At 41.0% G+C, this 20,415-nt stretch overlaps 1 protein-coding gene across 3 annotated transcripts in view; it reads right to left on the bottom strand.

Annotated features, from left to right (window-relative positions):
* SPSB4 (splA/ryanodine receptor domain and SOCS box containing 4) overlaps nucleotides 1–20,415 on the bottom strand; it is an 87,347-nt gene that overhangs the window by 32,143 nt on the left and 34,789 nt on the right. Inside the window, exon 3 of one of the 3 annotated variants that reach the window (XM_032193609.1) lies at nucleotides 5,688–5,869. The exons of 1 other annotated variant lie outside the window; for it this stretch is intronic. In XM_032193609.1, the coding sequence (XP_032049500.1) occupies nucleotides 5,688–5,869 (182 nt within the window). Of the gene's footprint in view, nucleotides 1–5,687; nucleotides 5,870–12,329; nucleotides 12,565–20,415 lie in introns of those variants that run through there. One more of the 3 variants, XM_032193612.1, reaches the window with a different exon arrangement.

The following is a 20,415-nucleotide window of genomic DNA, read 5'->3' as shown; positions in this document are numbered from 1 at the left end:
ACCAGGAAAACGCCGCCTGGGCCAAGGGTAGGTGCCACTTGCTGACAGCCGATGTTGCCTCTTGAAGGGGGCCCAGGAACTTCTGCTGAGCTGCCCCAAGGAGCCTTCTGTACCCTGCCATTTGTCAGTCCACGCAGCACAAGTGCCACTTGTGTTTATCATGGGAAGAAGATCAGCGAGTCCACGCACCGGGTCTGAAACACGCGGCACTAGCAGCAGGGCCCAGAGAGCTGACACCACTGGTCCTAAGCAGCAGCTGCCCCAGGCTTATCGCTTCCAGGAACAGCAACAGGTGCTAACTCGGAAAAAAACGCCACAGATTTATTCTCTGAGCCCATCTCGCTGAGGACTGTTCATCCACAGATACAAGTGCGACCTGGATTGGATTCCTGCTGCTCACTCTCTTATTCCCAGGACTTTAAGACAAAAAAAGCAGTCATGCAGCAGTGGGCGTCCACCACCTGAGATTGCAACTACTCTGGATGGAGCTAGTTACAAAGCACATCGCTGCCCACAAACCAGTCTTGTCTGCACAGACTGCACCCGCGTCTTCACCTGTTGCATGTTGCTGCCTTTGCTTGTTTCTCCAAACTTGCCACAAAGGCATCCTGAATTGCTATCAGACTACATTGATAAATCTGGTGTGATACATTTGAATAGAAAAAAGCAAGATGCAAATTTTACAGGAAGTCTATCACTCCATAGCATGTGACTGTGCAAACTCACTTTGTAGGGCACAGCTCTGCTGCTGAAGCAAACATCATTTCGCAACACTGGAAGATCCAAATCCAACATAAATACATACCAGCTGTGTTGTATACATGACTGCACACTGATAGCACAAATTAAATACCAACCAGTTTAAAACAGACTGTCTAGTCATAAATTTCAAAGCCCACAACAATTAAATGCAAACAGGTATCAATAAAAGTGTTGCAGTGCTAGCCTGGTTTTTAATAAAGAAGAAAAAAAAAAAAAAAAGCAGAAAGAAACATGTTTCAAGAAATATCTTGTAAATCCATATATGAGATTTACATTAACTCTAAGGGATTGATATAAATTGAAAAAAGATAAATTTGCACATTTGCAGGTGATACGATTCCAAGTTTCTCAATGCATTTCCTGGGATTTCGGAAGGATGATGGCTATCCACAGCTACAGCAACACCCCGGGGAGCTAGAGGATATCCCTGGCCCCTGGTACTCCTACAAGGCGACCTACAACACATTAGCTGAACCTAACAGATCCAGGGGTTGCAAATGTTAAGCAAAAGGGCAATGTGTTCCCAAGGAAGAAGAAATGCCAGGCCCAGAGCTGGTGGAGTAATTAACGAAAGCAACTTTGAAACATATCTATGGCAATTGCTCTGCATCCTGCTGACATCCAGGAGAGCAGGATTATCTCCCGAATGAAACCACCGGGAAACAAAACCACACATGTTTTGCTGTGCTTCTGACTGTAACTCATACATGGGTTTTTAAAACAAGTAGACCACAGCAGTGTAAATCACTCATCTCAGTCCAGAAAAAGAAGAATGGAATATCTCAAATTTCATATAATTGTTTGAAATAACTTGTTGCATATTCTCATGCACATTAAAGCTGTTTCCAGAATAGAAGTGGGCATTGATACAGGACTACTGGCTGTCAGCAGCCAAGCGAAATGCACAGGCCACGGTAACACGGTGCCCGCAGCTCCAGCTGATGCACGGGTTACTGGAAACACACACACCACTGAGCTCTTGATCGCCATCCAGTTATGACCTTTCCCAGCAGTAACATTTGCCACGTGCCCCACTGAAATTTCCTAATTACAAGCACATGAAATACACTTTCTGTTGCCTACAGATTCACTGAAGTCTTGCTTGGCTGTTTCGGGCAGGGGTCGGGCATTTCATTTGTCTCCTTTTACATGAAAAGCGACTATGGCTCTCCCAAAATTATTCTACACTGGCTTCACTGACTCCAACCCATAAACATTGCATTAATTCATTCAGGACAGTTACCAAAGACACAGCTATCTCTGCAGCAGCGAGTGAGAACACTGTCAGCTTGTTCTGAATCAGCAGAGACGCTGGCAGCCTTTCAGGTTGACAGAAAAAAAAATAGGTAGCTGCAGAGAGAATAAACTTCAACGTGCCAGGCGAGAATCCCCTCTGGGAAACGGCATTCATTTCTCACACGCTAATTCCAACAACCAACTGGTCAGTGCTGCTTCTTTATAAACTTCTAAATAAATTGTAAGGGGCAAATAGCAAAATTCATGTTAAATTCTCAGCTATTAGAGAAAGATACCGTGCTTATGGCATACTGCACCAAAGAGTACATTCACTTCTTTTCAGCTACATTCAAGTGCAAGGGATCCTTGAGAGGATGATTCAGCAATTAACCCACATCTTTCAAGATTAAACTTGCAACTCTATTTCCTGAGACCACACACAGCCAGCACCCTCCTCTTGCTATTTTAATGCCTGAAAAATACTGTTACGAGTCCAAGCAGGAAACTTTTCATTATCTGCACTTTCTGTATGCCAGAGGACTGATGTTCTGGCAGGTTCGAGTCCTGCTGCTCTTTATTAATGGCACTACTTGTGTAACTCGTCCTGCTGGCTGCAGTCACCCCTCGTGCATCCCCAGCACCAGCACTTCCCTCAGGGACACTCCAGAGCTGCTCCCGCTTCACGCAGGGCTGTGTCACACATCCCACCACACCACTACAATACCTAAAATTACCTTTTACAACACTAGGTTCAAAAAATTTAGAAGTGAACATGGGAACACATACCCGTATGTGCAGCAGCACCAGTTAACTCACATGTGCTCCCACACAGACACCCACTATTCCCGTGGCATTCATCATCTCCAAACCCCACTCCAGGATCCTCAGTTTCCTGCCTGCCTTGACTCGTGTTCAGCACGCGGGGCCTGAGCCAGAGTCCCCAACCATTTGTCTCTTTTCACCACATTCAGGGGCTTTTAAAGGCATGGCAGCCTTGTGAGCCACACATCAGGCGGGGTTTTAAGCTACCCACCTCTGGACCTGCATGCGTGGGTCCTGCTGTGCCTGCGTTTGTTGTGAACGTTTTAAACATTTGTTTAGCAGAGTCGCAGACTTCATGTTTATTTGAGAAGTTTTTGACAGACTTAACTACGCTTTGAGCATGGACTAGGTACAAGTAGGCTGAAAGGAAAAAACAAGGGGCTGGCGGATTTGTTATTTTAATGCCTCACATTTCATCCCTGCCTCCTGCAGCAGCACTAGCAAGACTATCACAGACCCATGTAAAAGCAACATCTTTGTTTTGCAACCAATTTCCATTTCAAAGCAGCAAATCTAGACATCACTGTTTGAATTATTTCTTAAATCTCATTTCCATATGCCAGGCAGAGAGGCAACCTGCCTCTTCTGTTCTGCACCATGAAAGCTTCCAACCTACGGGTTCATTTGATAAAGACGTGCAAACAAAGTATACATGTGCTCCCCGGGGCTTTTTGCTAAAGAGTTGATTTGCATGAGGCATTACAAATTAGCCTTTTTCAAATTCAACATCTCTAATTTACACTGTGAACATATTAAACAGATTACGAAATTCAAAATATTGGATAAAAGAAAATATATCATTGTTAACTGCTGTTTTGGACAGGGTTATTATGGAGTGAGGCCAACCATACTAACAGGTTTAGAAAGAAAAAAGAGCTTTAGTCAACACCCAAAGTGCTAAAATCCTATTCTGAAGGAAAACTACAGCTGGCCATGGGTATACTGACAGTGTTATCATCTCTTCCTCATTCACCCTTCCACATGCATTTGTTGGCTGTTGTGCAACCATGCAGAAAACAACATCAAACCTTCAGGCTATTCCTTACTTTTGGTAACGTTTCCTGGTCTGCTTTTGGAGGCAACTTTACTGCTTTAACGCCTTTGAAGATTTCAGCACAAATAAACAAACGCAAGATATGCAGGGCAAACTGTTTCACTTCACACACTTCCATTTATTTCAAAGTTTAAATGGAGACATGTAATTTGTAAGCATTTATCAACAGAAATACAAAGGCCATACTCAGGAAAATTAAATACGCATCCATTGCAGCCACATTCTTCTCGAATTTGTCTGCAAGCTAAATGCAAGATTTCACCTCAAGTTGTCTACAGCAATGAAATGTGTTGTGAGAAACTCGTTTCCCATGCCACAAGTTTATCCCCAGGCACAGAAGCGCCTGTACTCTGAGAGTCTGTACTCTGTTCAGATTTTGTGCTGTTTTAGGATTTTTAAATTATTATTTTTAAGTAAGCTGTATTAAACTGGAAGATATTAGCCCCAGAGCAATAGTCTGCGAGTTAATTGTTTCCACTGATGCAGAAGGCAATGAACACCACCACAAAAAAATGCACATTGTAAACAACAAATGTTTTGCTTTGCTCTTTCAGCAACATTAATCCCTTTCTCTCCCCCCAAGGTTTTTTTTTCAGCAAGAAGGGCTGCAAGTTACGCTTTGTGATGTCAATGGTTATTTTGTGCTGATTACTGGAACCAAATCTCCAGACAGGATATATTTACAACTGTCTACACTGTCTTAGAATAAGCTGATGGATGACTCATCCTTTTTTCCCCTTCAGCTGAAATCACTAAAAGCAGCACAGAGCCATGGTGACAGTCCGAGGGAGCAGGGTAGCCATCCAGCCTGCGCCTGCTCCCTTCTGCAGCAGAAAACCACTCACAAGGAGAGGTGAGCCTACAAGGACTGTGCTCAGCGTTTAAAATACATCGGGACATAAGTCCCTACACCAGTGTATGTGATGATAAAAAAAAAATCCCAGATCATTTAAGATTTTAGTGTACGCAAGCCCATCAATAAACACGTATTTAAGTAAATGTAATAATACCACAGTGTGCTTGAAAAGGTAAATAACCCAATGTAACAAGCACACTTCTCCTTGTCAGCCAAGTTAAACAGAGTACAAGAAATTGAAAATCAATGATCAGAAACATATACATATCATAGCAGGATGAAGTGTCAGTAGGAACAAAAGTACTATCAAAACCAGACTTTTTACGTCAGCTATCTGGATGCTGCAGATTTGCCAGCTGAATGAAGTGAAAAACTGATGGGCTGGTAGCACAGACAGAGTGACAGAGCCAAACTGCTAACTCAGCTAGTCTGCAGTGCTCTTCGTGTCAGTGGGGAAGGATGTGAGCTTTTATTATCAATGACAAATTTAAAAGAGTAAGTGTATTCATAGCACGCCTGCCTTTCATTTCTGTCAACATGAGCAAAATACTATTTGATGAAAGACTGAAAAGAGTCTGTGGGGGATTTCTTTTGTTTGTTTATTTGTTTTTTAAACCAAATGAGCTGTTCTATAATCACAGCTGATTATTTTAATGTACTATGTACTAACAGAAGAGTAAATCTTTCATAAGCTTAGTCGGTACTAATGAATCAGCTGCCTTGGTAAGATGTGCACATAACCAATTTCTGCCACTGGGAAATTGCTCTCTTTTGTATAGATTGAGACTTTCTGGTGCCTGGCCCTCAAGTGCATTTATGCATTTGCCTACATGCCATTGACTTCAAAGGAACTTAGGCACACATTTGGAAATTTGCTAAATAGAAATGATTTACTAAACTAGGACTGGTGCTCAACACACAACCATGGCATCGCCACTCTCAGCTTTTCTCACTTACCCAGACTTGCCTTAGCCGAACTGAACACAAGGACACTGAAGTTTGTTTTCTGTACTGTACCAGTGCCTGTAACAACTGGATGAATAGTTTCTGGGTAAACACCGAAGCTGTTTCTGTATGATTCTTCTTGAGCAATACGAGGAAGCACCAGAGTGGTTTGAAGCACAATATGGAACTAGAATCTATCGGATGGAATAAAAGAAAATACAGTATTGTGTGCTCTATAAAAGGCATCCGCTGCATGAGTATTGATCACATTGTTCTTCAGTCATAAAGTTCGCTTGCTTATGGTTTAAGCCTTTGTCTGAAGTCAAAATAGAGCTGCTAAGCTATTCCATCAAGACAAAAGATTTAGCCTACCAAAAAAACCTCTCTTGAAATGAATAATATACGTGTGTTTTTTTCAGCACCAGAATGGTTTTCCTCATTTCTTAGTTCCTCAATTGACAGTTCAAGGAATTACTCAGAAACCACTAGAAAACAACATGTAAAAGAATTCTCTCCTAACTTCATCACCGTGCCTTATACAACAAAGAGAGAAGCAAAGTATTTAATCAGGAAACGCTACCTGGAACATCTCTTGCATCAACAAAACAGGAGTTTACACAAATTTAGCTGTCTTTTCCTTTTTTATATGCTCCACAATGACCTGCTGGGTAGGAACAACATGCTTGATTTTTTTTTCCAACTAATTATCCCTTGGCCTTGTGTTCTGCTGGGCACAGCCACACTCAACTCTCATCAGCTGTGGGAACCTTACAGCCTGATTGGTACAGATCTGAACAATAAAAATTGCCAGGGTCAGCCTGGAAGCATAAAATAAAAGAAGCTTTCACAAACATTATTTTCCTTCAGAGTGTAAGGAACTGAAGTGTCAAGGAAAAAAAAAAAAAAGGTTTAATCTCGAGTCTTAAGAAAAGAGATTTAAGAAAATGAAGGTGTGTTTCTTTTAATATTGCGTAAATTGAAGAGACCAAGTGCCCAAAGGCTTCCCTTTAGCAATTTTAGGGGAAGACCATGCCTATAAATCATTATCCTTTATATAAAGATGACTATGCAATTTATGTTAGGAATATCAACACGCAAAGCACTCTCTGTTAAAACTATGGATTAGCAAAAACTGTAATAACACTTTTGAAGATTTTGCTACAGAGGAATACTGCATGTCAAACGTAAAGCCTCCAGTACCGCACAGATGAGCAAAAGCTTCATTTAAAGATCCTTTTCTCATTAAAAAAAATAAATAAAATTGTAATTACATTTAAAAAAAAAAAAAATAGTTCTTGATACATCATCTCCCCAAACACAAGTTTGCTACAAATACTTGAATATACATTTATAGTGTTTTTTTTTTAAAATCCAATTACAGAAATAAACGTGTCAATAATGTTATTTCAACATTTAACACCCAGGGTAAACAAAACCAAGCAGGTTCTTCTTGCTTATCTGCAACATGCAAATATTCCCAGAGCTTTCTGCAGCGCTGGGGAACCACCAGCCGCTCTTTAAGATGCTCCTGACCTGGATCACTCCTGCTAACTCAGGGTATTACCTTGCCACCTGCAGTGCACAGGCAGGCAGAACACGACTCCTCCCTCCAGAAGGCAGCTGGGACAACTCCACTGATCCTCTCTGAGGACACAGCAAACTTGGCACCAGCAAACAAAAGTGCTGATTTTCTCTGACTGAAGGGGAACACGCACAGAAATAGCACAAGCAAGAATCAACATTTATCACAAGCTACCCCATGGAGAAAAAACAACAACAAAGGAAAAAGCAAACACAAAAATTGTGTTTTTGAACACAATAAAATTCTGATACTGAGCTCAGCAATACAACCACTATGCTCCTATGCAGTAACCTGCCGCCATAGCACAACTTGCTTTTGCTCCAGGGAATACTGATTTCATTGCATGGCTATCATTTAGGAGTAACCCAAAGTAGTTACAAAATTTTGCTATTAGCCTCCTTGCTTCCAGGTGCAACTTAAGGTCACGACTCGAACTCACATCAAAGCTGGAGTTCCTAAAAGAAATCTCTTACTGCCTAGAGTTAAGATACCTTTCCACTTCCCTCCCCAAACAAAAAGAATCAATTGCTCATGTGGCCCATACTGCATTATTGATGTGGAGATGACATAAAATATCCATAATCCCATTAGCTGCCGTCTAAAAGAAATGTTGATAAGTACAGGATATGTAATGGCCAAAAGAAAAGAACCCTGCGGTGCCTCTCTCGGAGAGGAGCCCGCTCAGAGCAGTCAGCCCCTCGTCTTGACAAGGAGTCTGTTAAGCTGCTGCCAGCCAGCCAGCCATGCATTATTCAAGGGCCTCGGAGGCTATGCAGACCAAGAAACTGTCACATCTGTGCGTTATCCAGTTGGCCATGTAAAGCTCCAAGTACTAAAGGTTACTGTGTCATCCAGGTTCCTGAAAACATTCAGCTTCCAGATCTTACGTGAAGGGAAAGACTAGAGGATGCCTCGCTGCTCCCGAGGGCAGAGGGAAAGCCAGCCTCTTCCTTCCCTGAGAGGGAGCACGGTGCCTGTCAAAGCCACAAGCCTGCTCCCAGTGGCAACCGGTGATGCCCTCTGCTGCCCCAGCTACAGAACCAGACACGGGACTACGGGTGGCATTTCCAAAGGCACTCAGTGGTGCTTTTGGAAAACCAGGAGCAGAGCAGCCCCTGATTGTAGGGGCACAAAACTAAACCAGCATTTTGGTTAAGACTGAATGAATCTCAGCTTCTCACGTTCAGCCAGCAGGATCAAAACCAGCCAGCAGTAACCCTGCTGAGTGACAGCCATACCATGTCACCCTGCAATCCCACCATCAGATCCAATAAATGGAATACATCTGTATTACAGCAGCTGAACCCAAATGAAAAAAAGCCCTGCAGCTAAGGGAATTTATGTCTCCTGGTGAAGCCTTCCAAAGGATTATAAATTACCCTCACTATTAAAACTTGCAACTTACCTCCAGTTCATATTTTCCTTCTAACCAGGGGATCCTTCTGGGGCCCGTGCATGCTAACTGAAAGAGCTCTTTATCGTCAGCTTTCTCCTGAATACCAGCTCCCAGCCGTGGTGCAGTTCCTAGCTGAGGGAGCGAGGAGCAGTGAACCATGCAGCCTCCTCTCCGACAGGCAAGACAGAAGGTCGCTCTTCCAAGCTTCAGAATTTCCTGGTTTATTCATTTAAATCAATGCAGACAGGTAGATGTACACACACACAGGAAAGCCTGATTCAGGAGTTGATGTGGAATTTTCTGATTAAAAATGTTTCTAAACATTTCTAAACAAAATCAAGCAAACAAATATAAAAAAGTGGTTTTAAGAAAAATACTCATTTCTCTAAGTTTCAGTAAGTTTCAAAGGAGGCTTTTGGTATACCAATTGCATTGGTATACTGAATTCAAGCACAGTTGTAAAATCTTATATTGAAAGCATACATTTAAACTGTACTGGGAAAATGTGACAGCACACCCACGTATTTACAAAATTTCCTCTTATGGAAAACGATAATCACTCATCTCCAGGAATACACAGTAAAATTTCTCTTTAAAAAGTCAAAGACCAGAAATTTTTTCTCTCCCCAGATGTGCCCCACGTCGTTGCTGTACACAATAACGGGAGCAGTTCTGCTTGCAGGCGGACCCTGAGCAGCAAGACGCCCAACTATCACTGCAACCAAGGAACCCAGCAGCTGAAAAGATGCAAATCATAAACCAAAGAGGTACTGGTGTTTGGTTTGGCCTCATCCCAACACAAGCTCTCCAGCTTAAAAAAGCGCCAACCTTTTTCCCCTTGCCTTAGAAGCCTTAGAGCAGCACATGGCCATTTAACTCCGCAGTAATCGCAGCTCCCTGAAGCAAGACAGACGGAACCATTTTCCCCACAAAACGTTCCTTTGTAATAAAGCAATGTCAAGGAGGAAGTGAAATAATAGAGGGTATGTTCCTAATACAGTTGTACTCTAGTAAAAAGATTTTTGTAATAAAACTTAACAGCAAATAAAACTTTGCACTAAGAGCTTATGCAACAAACAAACGTTTCAGAAATTAAAAGTACATGAATGTACACATCTGATAAAATGAATTCCTACACAACAAACTCTCACGGCCCTTTTCCATCTTTCTTACAAAACATTTAAAAATGTGCTGATGTTTATTTGAATACAAGTCAATCCCAACCTAAAGATCAAATAATCTCTCCTTAATAAAATCAAATTTAATAAGCCTATCCTCCAAACCATCCTATACACAATACTGCTTATCCTATCAAGCTACCCTCTTCTCTTTTCAGCCCAGGATTCACAACAAGTTCAGTAAAATATTCCACATTACACGACCTACAGACTTTAGGACAAGAGCTTTCTAGATAAGAACTATTCTGTGAGGTTTCACATGCTCTCGTGAAGTCTAAAAACCATAAACTAGAATGGCTGGAATACCAAAAGTGACCCCAAAGTACACATCGCACAAATGAGGGCTGAAGGGGGGCAAATAGGAAAAAAGAGCAATATCATCATACCGCACCTCTGCTGTGCTAAGGTGCCCTGGGCTGGCTGCAGGTGACTGTCTTGGTCAGATTCAACCCTCATCAATCCTTGGCTAATCAACCCAGACTACTAATGACATGATTTCTAAAAAGACAGACAATAAATGCAAAACATTAACATCCAAAAGGAAAACATTTTCTGTATCCAAGTCCTTTGCTATGCACAACAGGTTACAAATTCCCTTCCTCAGTTTTTTTAGCACCTTACTGGGACCTTGATGTCAGAAAAGAACATTAAACATTTCAAAGCTGGAACATCACCACGGTGCTGTTAAGCTGCAAAGTTTGAAGACGTTGATTTCTCTTAATAAAGCAGGGGCTGGGAGCGTAGCGGGAGGACTGTGCAAACAGCATTGTCAAGTTCTGTCCTGTATTTTAAATAACACTTGAAAGAAAAGAGCATTTATGAGACAAAGATAATAAAATACAGAACTACTGAGTTCAGGTAATTCCCTTTAGAAGAACACAGTTAGCTCCAAAATAGATCTTAATAGTGAAAGCTAAGATTTATGAGCTTAACTAAAGGAGTGGAAAAGCCACAAGGGTGAACCAGATACCAAGCAGAATTTATCTTTATGCCCTAGCCTGTGCAACACTACACGAACGTGAGCTAACAGAAAAACCAGTCAGACAGACAGCTGGCCAAATTCTCACCTAGCATAAAGGCTGGCTTAGTACACTCGATCCAGAGGCCTCACACTGATTTACAGCAATCAAGAGGGCTGCCCACTGCATCTGCATCTTGGAAGCAGAAAAAGTGCTAGAGCTGAAAGTGAACAGAATACTGTATTTAAAAAATAAAATAAAATAAAATAAAATAAAATAAAATAAAATAAAATAAAATAAAATAAAATAAAATAAAATAAAATAAAAATAGCAACCTTCCAGTATGGTTTTAAAGCATTGCACAGAAGCTACAGCAGTTTTTTCCACGCAATGAATTTAAGAGCCAATTTGATTTGTTTCAGAACTTACCGCTACCTGCCAACGACAAAACAGCCCTGGTTCACTTATTCTCTCACAGAAAATTAAACATTAAAAATGCACACAACTTTCATGTGTCACTAAAAGAAATCGATTTTAGAGGAAAATTAAATGCCTTAATGCCTTTTTTTTTTTTTTTTCTTTTTTTTCTATAAATAGGTCAACTGCTGACCTTCCCTCCACTCCTGTGCAATTGCCCTACACTAAATAGCCCCATGAGGTTTGCAGAAAACATCAGCTTGTTGGCCACCTGGCACTACTGAAGGATACACCATGGAAGAAACAAGGCAGGAGGTGGTGGTGGTGGCATTCTGGGCTAGCAGACAACTTGGGTTACCTGACGTAAGACCTTGCCAAAGCCGGGCAGTCTGTGATGTTGCGCTCCAAGTCAGGGAATAATGAGAACGTGACCTTCTTCCACGGACTGGATCAATGCATGTCAAATAGATTAAGTTTGCTGGCAGATGAGTCAATCTGCAATTGAACTACTCCAAGGTTGTTCAATGATTCAATGTATCTGTAACTAATTTTTTTTTTTTCTAATAACTATCTTTTCCAATAAACTCCTTGGGGTTAGAAAGAAAACAAAGTAGAAAATGCATGCCTTTTTCTTCTTATAATCCACCTCTTTATAAAGCAGCAGTATTGTTCATTGGCAGCTTATCTGGGCCACTATCTTGGTGATGTATTTTTTATCGATGTTCTGGGGGAAGTGAATATTTGCAACAGATTTGCATCAACCTCACTGACTGCCAGAAAGGTATCCTGATCCCTTCCTGCCTGCTTGCAGCAATTGTATTCCACAGCCAGCCCACCAACACCAAACTTGCACTGGTGCTCACACTCATAGTGCACAACACAAGGTCAGAGGCAGCTTTTGTCACATACTGCGTAGTGTTAAAAGGACGTATTACAGAGCACTGTTCTCCAAATATATGAAGAAATATGACAGAGCGGGCTACTATCATTTACCAAATGTATAGGATATAAATACACGGCAACATAAATACAAGGGCAAGTTTGCTGGGAGCTTGGACAAACCCACTTACAAAGGAAACCATTTCAAGAGCACATATCAGCAAACTCACTTTTTTACCCATTTTGAGAATGTAACTTCTATTTTTGATAGTGCACCAAATAGTTACTTGATCAGTGCTAACCTGATAACATACCTTTTGTAAAGTTGTCTTTAATCAGATAGAAAATCTGTCAGGAGGAAGTATTTTCTGATGCACTGGCGGTCGGTTTGAGTAACAGCTGGATTTTAGGTCAGCTCTAGTACGGTACTTCATTCTAAACGGTACATTTCCTTCTCAGCTTGGGCTCTATCTGCTTTCTGTAGAGATACAGAATGCAAAATAGTTGCTGTTTTTCCTCAACAGGGAGGTTTTGTATTTACAGTACATTTGTATTTGTGATGAACAGTTCTGAATGAAGCATTAACTGGCTCTAAGGATACCTGCAAACAACACATGCAGCTTACTTTTAGGTTTAAAGGTTATCTGCATTTGAATAGATACCCATATTCAGCTCAAGAAAAAGGTGGAATTAACTCCACTATCGAGCAACAGCAGGAACTTTGTCATGGTCTAATCTTTAACGAGGGCAGTTTTTAGGCTTAACTACAATAATCCATTTTTAAGCTATTTCCATTTCAAGTTGCTGAAAGTATTTTATAAACTGACAAAAATGTGTTTTTAGTCTCCTGGAACTATTTTAAGCATTTAGTTGGTAATGGGAAACACATGTGAGTAACAAAATATCAAATAATTCTAACATTAGTATTCCCATACTTTGCTTTAATCTTATTCATAGAGGCAAAATAGGAATGGAATTCACCTTATATGACCAGACAAACCAATCCTGTAATCCCCTCTGTAACTCACAGAAGAGCTTCAGTGCTCTTTAAAATTACTTGACATTTTAGTAAATACAAGTACAGTACTAAATATGAGCTTGCTGCTATCAGAGATCATTACGTGTTGAGCCACAACTTCCCTCCGTTACGTTCCAGCATTTTAATTTTAGTAAATGTAGCTAAATCACATATTTATTTTAAAGTGGTGTAAGAAAGCACCATATGAAATTTCAACTTTTTATTAGCAGATAATTTTATTACAGTTCACTTAAAATTATGTTGTTTTCCATTTTCTGACCATCAGCAATGTAAAGGTTTCCTGTTGTTAAAGATGCAACTGGACAGACATGCTCATCCAACACCAATGGCTCCCCAGTAATCCCCTTTTAAACCCATTTATACCTTTTGTTTTCACGTAATCTTATTGCAGTGGTTTATATGACAGACTTTTTCAATGTATTAAATTTACTTTTTAAATAAGGCACCTGATATTGCATTTGAACACCTCGGTTTTCAGATTTCGACAAAAGATCTTCCACAGTCTTTTCTTCCTATACCATTTATGAATGCATAGATTTTTTTTATTATTATTTTTTTGATATTCCCTGCAAGAATTTCTTTTAGAGACTAAAGAGTGTAGCCAAGACAAACCAAAGGAGGTGGTTTGTCACATAACACGTTTGTGAACTGCCACAACATGCTCTGGATGCAAAAAGCTTACACAGCTCCACTAAAAGAGACTGGGGAGTTTAGGAAATTTACTATCGAGAGTTACTAAACAAATATATATGTGGCTAAGTAAGTCACTGAAATCAGCGTGGTTAGAGGTTATGGGCTGCAATATCCCATATGCTCACCAGTTCTCACACTGTCCCTTAGCCAACTGTTAATTGCAATTACTTTACATTGAGCATGCATAGACCTTTGATCAGACCCAACACAGATGCTTTTACAGGTTTTTATTTATTCTTTCCCTGTGCAGAAGCCATTCTTTCCTTCTTATCCAGCCTATTAAGTTTTTAGTATTTATTTAGCTTACAATTTATTTAAATATTTTTACAGTTGCATTGAAGGGGAAGAGAAGGACAGGGAAGAGCCACAAGAGCAGGTAATACTCAAGATATAAGCTGGCCAGAATAATATAACCAAGCTTCCTGGTTTGTTCCAGTTCACGATAACATGTTCACTCTTTGGATCACTCCCCATTACTGGTATTTCCATAATATTACGTGCAGTGCCCCCAAGATCTCTTCCCAGGTGGCAGTGGTTCATTATGCTCCTGAGCTCTTGTACATACGATGTACAAACACGTTGATTTCCTTCACTACGCATTGCTGGGCACATAACATCGCTGACTTAATTTCACCTATAACTTTATTATCCAGTTGCTAGGTGCTGCAGGACTCTTACAAGTCTTCTTGGAGTCAAATTTAGATTAGTCTACCTTGAAAAATTTTATATAAATTATTACTTCACATTCTTTTATAGTTCATTATTAATGTAGTGAGCAGAACGATCACAGCAGAGACCCTATTAATAATCTTCCATCTTAAAGTCCAACCATTTGCTTCTATCTTTTGTTTCCTGTCTTTTTAACAATTTTCTAAAGAATAAAGTTCCCCAACTTTAATGGTGTACAAGTCGTTTGGAAGGCAACCTTTCATAAGGTTCTCTGAATTATCTGGATGTTCAAACCTTAGAGGGCTGCCACCATTCCCACACACATCGCCACCTTCAGAGAGCTCTGAAAAGCATCACATTAACTCTCCTCCATGAAACGACTGCAATTATCATCATATATATTCTCTTGCCTAATAATTCTAGTCTTTATTACAGTTTCTAATAACAGAAACACAAATCCTTAAATTTTTAATTTAACCTTAATCTGAACACTAAATCTCCTGCCTGATTCAATGAGAGACAAAAACTACGTAAACTGTCCTCTGTAATGGAATCTGTTGTTCACAATGCTAACTAGATAATTGAAAATATACTTATTTTCTCAACTGGAACATCTAGATAAATTGAAAAGCATTGCAGAAGTAGGTCTGAGGCCTCAACGTAATGTTAGTAACATGGAAATGTCTGTGCTCCAAGCACAGAGCTCCCAGCAGAAGTGCTGCAGTCACCACTCCACGATGAAGTTCCAGTTTTATGGGCTCCCAAATGCGCAGTGGCTGAGAAGGCCCTCTGTGTGACCAGCCTAAATAACTGGCCGTCAGTTATTCTTGCTCAAAACTATCATTTGAATACAAATTTTAGCAGTAAATACACCATAAAAATAACCCCCGGGTCTCCAAAGAGCCAGAAGAAGGTCGATGTAACTCCGCTTTCAGGGCCAACCAGCTGCTGTCTCCCTGCAAAGCGGATTAGAGCTCTGGGCCGCACTCTCGCTGCTTTCCTGTAGCTGCACCAAGGTCGGGGGCTCGGGCTGGTGGCCTCGGAGCAGCGAGGGGCGCAGCGAGGGGACCCCAGCCCCTGCAGCAGCACACCAGGGGCTTTGGCAGGGCTGCCCCGGCTCAAAAACAGAGCAACAGCCTCCAGCAGGCAGCACCGACCACCCCTGAGATGTCATTTTAGTGCAAGGCTGAGTCAAAAAAGAGGCATGCATGCCCTCACAGCCCGCTGAGCAGCAAATCTCTGGGTACAAGCAGCTGTAAGGGACACCCAGGAAATGCCTGCAGGGACACCACACTTAACGAGTGCACCTTCCAGTGCACTTCAGGGCACGCATCTTTGTCAAGCTAATTAAAACTAGAAATCATTTACTGTTTGTCTCTCTTCCTGTGAGGCAGGAAACAACAGGAGACGGATAGCAGAAGTGCCCTAGAGGGCCCTGAATTCCCTACTACAATTACCTAGCAAAAAGGATAGTAACCTCTTTAGAGCCTGCTGCCTGCACCACACAGCTGTGTGCTTCGTGAAGCAGTTGCTTACTTTCTCAAAGAGTTGAACGTGTTTTATGAAAATTTCATGATAAGCCCTAAAATGGGTAAAAATTCATTTTATACATATATAGTCATTCGTCATGGATGGCCCATACGGGGTATGGACACTTTGGTTTTGTTTGCAGAGGTTTATTTGTAAAATTATAATGTAGCCAAATATGGAAGTCAATACCTAACCAAAAAAAAAAAAAAAAATAACAGGTAAAGATCTAGAAAAATTACAAACCTGATCCTGCTTAACCCAGAACATCTCATTCTTTGAAAATATTGTGTAACAGCAAACATCAGGCCTTATATAAAAATGCTCCATTTCCTTGCTGATTTATTGCACTCTGAGCAAAGCAGAAGAAAAGAAAGCTATGCAGGCTCTGCCAAACAAAGTCAAAGAGCCCTTAAGAAATCCTGTGACTGAGACCAACTTTGACAGCGAGAGGGAAGCCAAACAGCCACCTCTCAGTGCTGGCAGGAGGAAGGTCCAGCAGGGCATTCAGTCAGCGCCTCCCCCACCTTTGGGCTGAAAATCCTTCCCTCTTTGGCTTCTTCTTCATCTGCACAGTTAAGTGAGTGCTTAACAACCAAATTGGTTTTATTGTGATTTTCAACACTAAACACAAGTAATGACTTCTTGACAGAAAAAGAAAAAACTCTTTTCGTAAGAAACAGAAATTACAAAGCTTATCCATCCCCAGAATGAATTCAAAATTAAATGCATTCAAAAAATATCTGCATTTTTGTGACTCATTTGGCTTACCCCAAATTCTTCAAAGTCTGTCTCTCTTTCACATACACACAAAGCCTATTTTTCAGCAGTGCTTCTGCAAAACAATTGGCTGAATCAGCTGAACAGAGACCATTTTTCAAATCGGTAGGAACAGAGATAGTACCATCCACAGACGAAGGAGAAAAATAAAAATAAAAATGAAAGCACAGATATCGACTCATAACCCCCCACTCAGTAACAGACAACACAGCCCTCTCTCTCCCTTCCTCCAGCAAGCCCTGTACTCTATAATGCTCACTACAGACAAACCTGGGAGACAGCACTAGCCATACCTGCTTGCTAGCGGGGCTGCTAGTGCAGCACAAGCCAGGACAACAGAGAAGCCTTTGCACAGGGAGATAGCCCTTTTGCACAGGGAGATAGCCTTTACCAGCAGCCTGTGGACGTCAGACAAGCATGCAGCACTACTGAGCTAGCTCCACAGAGGATCAGGACATTACTGTCAGATTAGCATTGGGAAATGCACGTACCATCTGCTTCTTTGGCTTGAAATCCTAATCCTAAAAGCTTGCAAAAAAAGTTTTTATCCACTTAATGTGTGTTCTCGTATTGGTTATAGAAATGTATATGGTTTTCTTCATCATCGGCTGTATTGTCTCTTCCCAAAGAGAACCTTTGATTGCCATTTTCACCTGCTGTATGAGCAGGTCAGCTCGCCTCAAATACCCACGTCCTTATATTTCTTCAAATATTAACCATGTAGAGTTACCCAAAAGCTCCAATTTAAAAGCCTGATCTCTTTTGCAAAAATTCAATACCGAAAAGGCAGTTGGGTACTGAAGAGAGAATGTATCCAGACATTAAAAAATAGTGGGGATTGAATCTATAGCTTATTCTGTTTATAAGGGTGACTAAACATACAACAGGGCAGACCAGCAAATACCTGTTCTCTTCAGATTGTATGAAAGAAAACTGCCCCCTTTACCAGAGACTGTATTTTGTTACTTACTACCTGGAAAAGCAAAACTTTTCCCTACGTAATGTAACATGCTTAATATAGTAGTTTATTAAGACAACTTATAAATTAGAACTGGTACATTTAGTATGAATTTCTGTTAAACAAAAACTGCAGTAATTCAGAGTTATGGGGAACAAGTCATTTAGTAAACTACGTTAAAAGTGACATTTAGATTTTATGTCCCTTCATGTTTCATAACTCAAGCACTCCTTTCTGATGTTGACGTTTGAAGTAGGTTTCTGTGAACAGGGCAGTCTGGGGAACAGAAACCAGCAGTGGTTGCAGCCACCCCTCCGATGAGAAGCTGCCGGCAGCTCTGGGATTCGATGGTCAGCACGTTCAGGCGGGATGCTGAGAAACTCCTCCTCCACGAGTGTCGGGGTTCTCCTGCTCAGAAACCAGCCCTGTACGCAGAATGATGGCCCACAGATGCACCTGTGTACTCACCAGTAACAAAGCTCTAGCGACAGCAGCAAAACGTTGCAGGGGAGGTCTCTCTAGGCAGAAAACCTCCCCCCCAACAAAAACAGACATGCTTTTTTAGGCTGTTTTGGAAACAGGCAGTCTCTAGACATTTCTCCTACAACTCCTTTTAGCTGTGAGCTTTCATTCAGGCACTAACTGCTCATGTGAGCACCATCTCCAACATACCCTCACAACCAGGTGAGTTCTCAGATCTCACATCTCCATACCGCACTGTGTGTCCGAACACCAGAGAAGCAGTAAATGGATGACAAGGAAAGGCTCAACTGCTGCTGCTTCCCAACCAGAGAAACTCCGACAGGGCACAGCCCTACTTGGTACAAAGCCAAATGTTTGCATGTGTTTCATCGCCAGTCTGCTTTAAAAGCAAACTTGTTTTGGTTAACATTTTACGATTACAGCACATATATTTACCCATATTAAGCATGTAAAGCTGTTGGGGAAAAAATGGGCCAGAGGAAACCTGAACGTTCCTTTGCAAAAGTGACTTAGAAAAAAATTGTGTTCTGAGGGAACTGTTTGCACATATGTGCAGGCATTGTTCGTATCACAATTCAGAAGGGTTTCATTTCAGAAGTGCTGCCCTGGATGATGATAAGAGGCATCTTATCTCCTGTGTTTGAAGTACATCAAGTTACATGCTGGATTTTGAAAATGTTTGTGTCATGGACAGTTTAGCTTCTGCATTCTTCCCTGTCAATGAAATTATAAGAACTCTTAAACTCCTTACTGGTGAACGTGGTGAACACGGAAACTCATAAAATTCTTTTTGAGGACAGAAAATGTGTTACACAGAAAAAAACAGGTCTTAAATTTTAGTAAGTCTTCAGAAAATTAATAAAAAAGAACTTTAGAAATAAAAGCTTGTCATAAAATAAGAATATTTCAAGTCAGAAAAATCTGCAGGGTTAATTCATCCTCTCAGATCCAGAGATATTAATAGTTCATTCATTCCTACTCTAACTGAAAAATGGAGTTGTAAAGACATGAATGACAAAAGACCCAGCTACATGCCAACAGCATCACAGAGATTCCTGAGAAGTGTGTACTGAAAACCACGGCAAACATTTGTCCAGTCCTTTGACTTTTACAGGCTTAGTTCCACTCACAAAACCAAGCAGCTCTCGGTGGTCAGGAAAGCCCAGCAAGCCTGTGCTAACACCAGGAGAACCCAGGTGAATTTCCACTCCCTCCCATAAAGCTGGGGTTGCAATATGAGCTCCTGACAGAAAAACTGACGAAGAAAGTGAAGTAAAGCAGGGCTGTTCAGAACCTGCATAGCCCTAGTCTGACTTTCTTTTCTGGGTGCTGTTTGGCTGCATCAAGGCTGCATTTTGACTTCTTCCATCAAAATCTTGCCTTTTTTCTCTTTTTATCCACACCGTACTTTTCCATCTTCTCTCTTTCTTTCAAGCACCAGTGCCTGCTTCATGTTTCCTCGTTCAAGTATCTCTTCCTAGATCTTGCTGGCACTTGTCACTTTCTCTACCTTGACACACACTTCTTTGAAGCACGTGGCTCATCTGTGTCTTGTGTTATTGTTCACTCTTTGCACACTACAGGCCCTCTTCCAACTGCCTGTCTCCCCAGCTTTAACATCCAAACCTCTAAATGAAAAGCAAAGCATGTTAGCATTACTTCTGACTCAGGAAAAGCCACTGAAAGCTGGTTTCTTAATGTAACACCAATGAAGTTGCATCACTTGACAAAGTTGACATCTTTCAAGGAATCTAAAGATGGTAAAGTCCCACATCAAAGGGAGTATCTGTACTTACATCTCTAACTAAGCTGGTAGCACTGCTGTCCAGAGGCTACAGAAGTACCCAAAAGTACCTTCAGAAAAAAAACAACAACAAAAAAAAAAAACTAGATTTTGAAAGCCCTCTTTCCGTTCTACTTATTCATACAGCATTATTTATTCTACAAACCTACAGTGTAAAGTTAGGCACAGGAAAGAAAATCAACCAAAACCACCTTTGGAACTCCAGGATAGAGAAACCGAATGGAAATTAAGAAACTGAAAGAACTTTGTGACTCATTAGCAAAATATTTTCAATTTGCTAGCAGGATCTGAGAGTTTCCCAAGCTGGGAAGTTTAAGACTTTTGATGCTGACACAGCAATGCAGTCTTCTTTACTGTCCCTTAAAAGGATAATCCA

This window comes from Aythya fuligula, chromosome 9, assembly GCF_009819795.1.
Source record: "Aythya fuligula isolate bAytFul2 chromosome 9, bAytFul2.pri, whole genome shotgun sequence".
Classification (NCBI taxonomy): domain Eukaryota; kingdom Metazoa; phylum Chordata; class Aves; order Anseriformes; family Anatidae; genus Aythya; species Aythya fuligula.
The sequence above is the reverse complement of the archived record's forward strand: the minus strand, read 5'-3'. Positions and strand labels throughout refer to the sequence as shown.